This window comes from Eimeria necatrix, genomic scaffold (genome assembly GCF_000499385.1).
Source record: "Eimeria necatrix Houghton genomic scaffold, Enh_scaff818, whole genome shotgun sequence".
Taxonomy (NCBI): Eukaryota; Apicomplexa; class Conoidasida; order Eucoccidiorida; family Eimeriidae; genus Eimeria; species Eimeria necatrix.
In genome coordinates this window covers 1-5,000 of record NW_013651766.1, presented here as the reverse complement: position 1 = coordinate 5,000, position 5,000 = coordinate 1, and the positions used below count along the sequence as shown (strand labels likewise).

Here is a 5,000-nt window from a genome sequence, read left to right as displayed (position 1 = left end):
AGACTCTGCAGCTGCTTCGCTTTTCGGCGACGGCCAGCAGCAGCAGCAGCTGCTGCAGCAGGACTTCTCTTCAGCAGCAGCAGCAGCAGAGCAGCAGCAGCAGCAGCAGCAGCAGCAGGAAGCAATTGACTGGAGGGCTATTGAGAAACCCTTTGTAGATATCTTTTGCCCCGAGCCCACACCCGCGGCCCGCAGGGTTTGCGAGCAGCAGCAGCAGCTGCTGCTGCAGCACGCAGCAGCAGCAGCAGCAGCAGCAACTGCTGCTTCCGGCTCTGCACCTGAGAAGCAGCCGCAGCAACTGCAGCAGCAGCAGCAGCAGAATGCTTCTAGTGACGGGCTGCCCGACGTCCCCGGAGCAGCAGCAGCAGCTCCTGCAGCAGCAAATGCTGCAGCAGCAGCAGCAACTTCAGCAGCAGCAAGACCAGCAGCAACAAATGTATGGGACCAGCTGCTGCCCTGCGGAGCGTTTTGGAGGGACCGCGTGCTGCTGCCTGCTGCTATCGGCTGCTGCTGCTGCTTCGCAGCAGCAACAGGCGACCTCGAGCAGCTGCTGCTGCGCCCCTGCTGCAGCAGCAGCTGGCAGCAGCAGCAGCAGCAGCGGGGAGTTGTTGCAGTCCATCCGGACTGGGATGTGGGGGTTTGTGCTGCAGCATTTGAAGGCGACAGCAGCATCCACTTGTGGTGTATGTCCACCTCGCAGCAGCAGCAAATGGCAGCAGAAGCAGCAGCAGAAAAGGCTATTCTCAAAGCAGCACTTGGCCACCACCCTTAGCCGCCACTGCAGCAGCAGCAGCAGCAGCAGCAGCAGCAGCAGCAGCAGAAAAGGCTATTATCAAAGCAGCACTTGGCCACTACCCTTAGCCGCCACTGCAGCAGCAGCAGCAGCAGCAGCAGCAGAAAAGGCTATTCTCAAAGCAGCACTTGGCCACCACCCTTAGCCGCCACTGCAGCAGCAGCAGCAGCAGCAGCAGCAGTTACTGCTGCCCACGATGCTGCGCAAGTGACCACAGCAACTGCTGCCGCTGCTTCGACGGCGAACTCCGACTTCTAGGGTTTAGGGTTTAGGGTTTAGGGTTTAGGGTTTAGACGAAGGGCAGGCCGCCTAGGGCTTAGGGTATGGGCTTTGAGCTAGAAGCTTCGTAAGGCAAATTAGGGTTTCGAAGAGGCTGCTGTTGCTGCTGTTGCTGCTGCTGCTGTTGCTGCTGCTGCTGTTGCTGCTGCTGCTGCTGCTGTTGCTGCTGCTGCTGTTGCTGCTCTGCTGCTGCAGCTGCTGCTGTTGCTGCAGGTGCTGCTGCTGTTGCTGCTTCTCTTGCTGCTGCTGCGGCTGGGCAGGCAGCAATGGCGAGGCTTGGGTACCTGCCGCGGCTTTTGCAGCCCTAAACCCCAAACCCTAAACCCTAAACCCTAAATTGTTGTCTCCTTCTACACTAAACCCGATCCCAGCTGCCTGGCCACACAGGACGCCTCAAGCGGCACAGCTCTAGCTAGCAGCAGCAGCAGCAGCAGCAACAGCAGCAGCAGCAGCAACAGCAGCAGCAGCAGCAATAGCAGCAACGACAGCAGCAGCAGCAGCCAGCTTATATAACTGCGGCCCTGTACAGATCAAATCTGTAGGCTCCAAACCCTAAACCCTAAACCCTAGTTTCTGTTCGCCTGCCAGCCCCGGTTTCGGCTGCTGCCCACTGCTGCGCCGAGCCACACCCAAAACGCTGAAGCCTAAACCCTAAACCCTAAACCCTAAACCCTAAGACACGAAAAAATCCGTAAAGCAGCAGCTAAAGGCTGTCGGAAGAAGTTTCCTCTGCTGCAGAGCAGCAGACCCTCGTGGGGCCCCCAAGGGGCCGCGTGGCCACGGCGGCTAAACCCTAAACCCTAAACCCTAGACCCTAAACCCTAATTCGTGTTTTGAGCTTTTCTCGCAGCTAGGTTTTCAAACCCTATTTCAGGCTGGCACTCCGAAGGCTTCAGTAAACCCTAAACGCTAAATGCTTGAGGGTTTAGGCCCGGGTAGCGGGCCCCTGCAGCCCAGCGCTACACAGCGCCAGACCCTAAACCCTAAACCCTAAACCCTAAACCCTAAACCCTAAACCCTAGACCCTAAACCCTCGCTCCAGACGCCTTGCGCGAATGGTCTTTAGGGTGTATGTACACCTACCAGCGCAGGCCCCTAGTTAGGGCCTGTCTTCCGTAAGCAGCAGCAGCAGCAACAGCAGCAGCAGCAGCAGCAGCAGCAGCAGCAGCAGCAGCAGCAGCAGCAGCAGCAGCCATGGGGTCTCCACCCGAAACCCCCTCAGTCCCTGTGGGGGCCACTGAGGAGCAGCAAATGCTGCAGGTTAGGGCCTGCACGGAGCGGGAGTTTCAGGGCAAGCCAAACCCTAAACCCTAAACCCTAAACCCTAAACCCTCTCTAAACCCTAAAGCCTCTCTAAGCCCCTCTCTCTAAGGCTTAAACCCTCACTAGGCCATAGAGCCCCCCGTGCTTTTAAACCCTCTCTAAACCCTAAACCCTTTCTAAACTCCAAACCCTCTCCAAACCCTAGAACTCCTGAAAGCTAAGCTCTAAACCCTTTCCAAACCCTAAACCCTCGCTCTAAACCCTTTCCAAACCCTAAACCCTCGCTCTAAACCCTAAACCGTCTTTAAACCCAAATTCTTCTCCTAGCCTAAAACCCTCTTTCTAGAGATAACCCTAAACCCTAAACCCTCTCTAGACCCTAAACCCTTTCTAAACCCTAAACCCTTGTTCAAGCCCTATGCTCCATGTAAGGGCTAAACCCTCAAACCCTAGCACAACTCTTTCAACTCGACAGCGAACGCAGCTCTTTGTGCCTGCGATGGTTTGAGGATTAGGGTTTAGGGTTTAGGGTTTAGGGTTTAGGGTTTAGGGTTTAGGGTTTGTGCGCAGAGTCCCACACCGCCATCACCGCAGTGGATGCAATTATGGATGAAGGTGTTTTCGAGCACCTTAAGAAATTCAGCAGCTACAAATATTCTCTTTACCAGCAGCGCAAGCAGCAGCAGCAGCAGCAGCTGCAGCAGCAGCAGCAGCAGCTGCAGCAGCAGCAGCAGCAGCTCCAGCAGCGGCTGCAGCAAGTCCAGGCCACCCTGCGGCAGCTCCATCAAGCTACTGCGCAGCAGCAGCAGCAGCAGCAGCAAAGCGTCGCGGCTGCAGCTGCTGCGCCGGTGGATGTGGGGGAGCAGCAGCAGCAGCAGCTGCTGCAGGAGAAGCAGCAAGAACTGCAGCAGCTGCAGGAGCAGCAGCAGCAGCTGCAGCAGCGGCTCAGCCAGCTGCAGCGGCAGCAGCAAATGGAAGTCCTAGACGAATTTGCAGCAATCCGTCGCATAAACAACGTACGCCCTAAACCCTAAACCCCAAACCCTAAACCCTAAACCCCAACTCAAACCCTAAACCCCAAACCCTAAACCCTAAACCCTCAGCTCTACTTGGCAGCCAGCCGCAGATTCGCCCTGGAGCGCCCGGACCGCCGCCAGCGAGGGTTCAGGGTTCAGGGTCAAGGGCTTAGGGTTTAGGGTTTAGGGTTTAGGGTTTAGGGTTTAGGGTTTAGGGTTTAGGGTTTAGGGTTTGCAGGAAGCGTGCACGCTGCTGGCGAGCAACTATGAAGGATATGCGTGGATGGCGCAAGTAGCAGCAAGAGTTACTGAGCTGCTGCTGCTGCCCGAAGGGGAGCAGCAGCAAGGGGGGCCCCCCGGGGGTACAGGGGGGCCCCCCGGGGGCCCCCAGGGAGCAGCAGCAGCAGCAGCGCAGCAGCGGCAGCGCGAGCTGCTGCAGGAGCACGAGCAGCTGCTGCTCGACAGCAGCAGCAGCAGCAGCAGCAGCACCAAAAACTTCGAACAGGCTTCCGCTGACAGCATTGTATGCGGGCGAACTGCTGCTGCTGCAGCAGCAGCTGCTGCTGCTGCTGCTGCTGCTGTTGATGCTGCTGGGCCTGCTGCTGCTGGAACTCAGCCCGGTTGCAGATATTGCTGTTTGCTGCTGCTGCTTGCTGCTCCTGCTTGTTGCTGCTGCTTGCTGCTGCTGCTTGCTGCTGCTGCTTGCTGCTGCTGCTTGCTGCTGCTTGCTGCTGCATCACGGATCTTTGCGCGCCATTCTTAGTGGGCAGGGTACTTTCAGACTTAAGTGTTAAGGGTGTTAAGGGTTTAGGGTTTAGGGTTTAGGGTTTAGGGTTTCTGTTTGCAGCTCGTCGCTGCGCTGTGCGAGCTGCTTGCGACCAAATACAATTCTCACGTGTCAAGTGGGGCGCTCAAACCCTAAACCCTAAACCCTAAACCCTAGGCCGCAGTGGTTTCTTATGTGCTTGGGTTCTAGCTTTGTCAAGGGTTCAGGGTTTAGGGTTTAGGGTTTAGGGTTTAGGGTTTGCTGCTGTTTGCAGGGAAGCTGCTGCAGGACAGATCCCAGCACGGCAGCTGGCGGCCGCCACCATTCTACTGGCACTTGTTTAACGTGCGGAGCAGCTCCCTCCAAACCCTAAACCCTAAACCCTAAACCCTAAACCCTAATTGCGGAGGGTGCAGGCTGCGGCAGCATTTTTTTCGGTATCGAGTTGCCGCGTCTGCACTCCGCGATCAGCTGGAAGCCCCTCTCCCGCTGCAGCCGCCTCCAGGGTTTGGGGTTTAGGGTTTAGGGTTTAGGGTTTAGGGTTTAGGGTTTAGGGTTTGCGCGCAGCACCCCTGCATCGTGCGGCAAATGCTGCAGCTCTACAGGCAAAGACCTCAAGACGAATTTCTCGCCTGTTGGTTTGAAGACTTCGCACTTCACCGCAGACAGCCAGGGCCAGCGCCTTTGCCTTCTTCAGACTCAGAAGCAGTGCTCACGGCGAAGGTGTCGAGGGTTTAGGGTTTAGGGTTTAGGGTTTAGGGTTTAGGGTTTAGGGTTTGGGGTTGGGGCGGGGCGCGGGTCGTTGTTGGGAGTTTAGGGGTAGACTTCACCGCAGACAGCCAGGGCCAGCGCCTTTGCCTTCTTCAGACTCAGAAGCAGTGCA

General features: G+C 57.1%; 3 protein-coding genes across 3 annotated transcripts in view; 2 read left to right on the top strand and 1 right to left on the bottom strand.

Moving 5' to 3' along the window:
* ENH_00077890 (hypothetical protein, conserved) overlaps positions 1 to 772 on the top strand; it is a gene marked incomplete at both ends in the record, with an annotated part of 1,854 nt that extends 1,082 nt beyond the window's left edge. Inside the window, one exon of the mRNA XM_013577709.1 lies at positions 1 to 772. This exon is cut by the window's left edge and continues 1,082 nt beyond it. Coding sequence (XP_013433163.1) covers positions 1 to 772 — 772 coding nt within the window.
* Positions 773 to 1,109: 337 nt separating this feature from the next.
* On the bottom strand, positions 1,110 to 2,466 carry ENH_00077880 (hypothetical protein; the record flags this gene model as incomplete). The annotated part of the gene is made up of 3 exons (XM_013577708.1): positions 1,110 to 1,376; positions 1,631 to 1,709; positions 2,459 to 2,466. 3 exons carry the CDS (start codon positions 2,464 to 2,466, stop codon positions 1,110 to 1,112), a joined length of 354 nt encoding a protein of 117 aa, XP_013433162.1.
* A 287-nt stretch (positions 2,467 to 2,753) lies between these two features.
* Positions 2,754 to 4,855, top strand: ENH_00077870 (hypothetical protein, conserved; the record flags this gene model as incomplete). The annotated part of the gene is made up of 6 exons (XM_013577707.1): positions 2,754 to 2,762; positions 2,908 to 3,351; positions 3,590 to 3,874; positions 4,199 to 4,253; positions 4,392 to 4,462; positions 4,685 to 4,855. The coding sequence occupies 6 exons, from the start codon at positions 2,754 to 2,756 to the stop codon at positions 4,853 to 4,855; spliced, it is 1,035 nt and encodes a 344-aa protein (XP_013433161.1).
* Between the last annotated feature and the right edge of the window lie 145 nt (positions 4,856 to 5,000).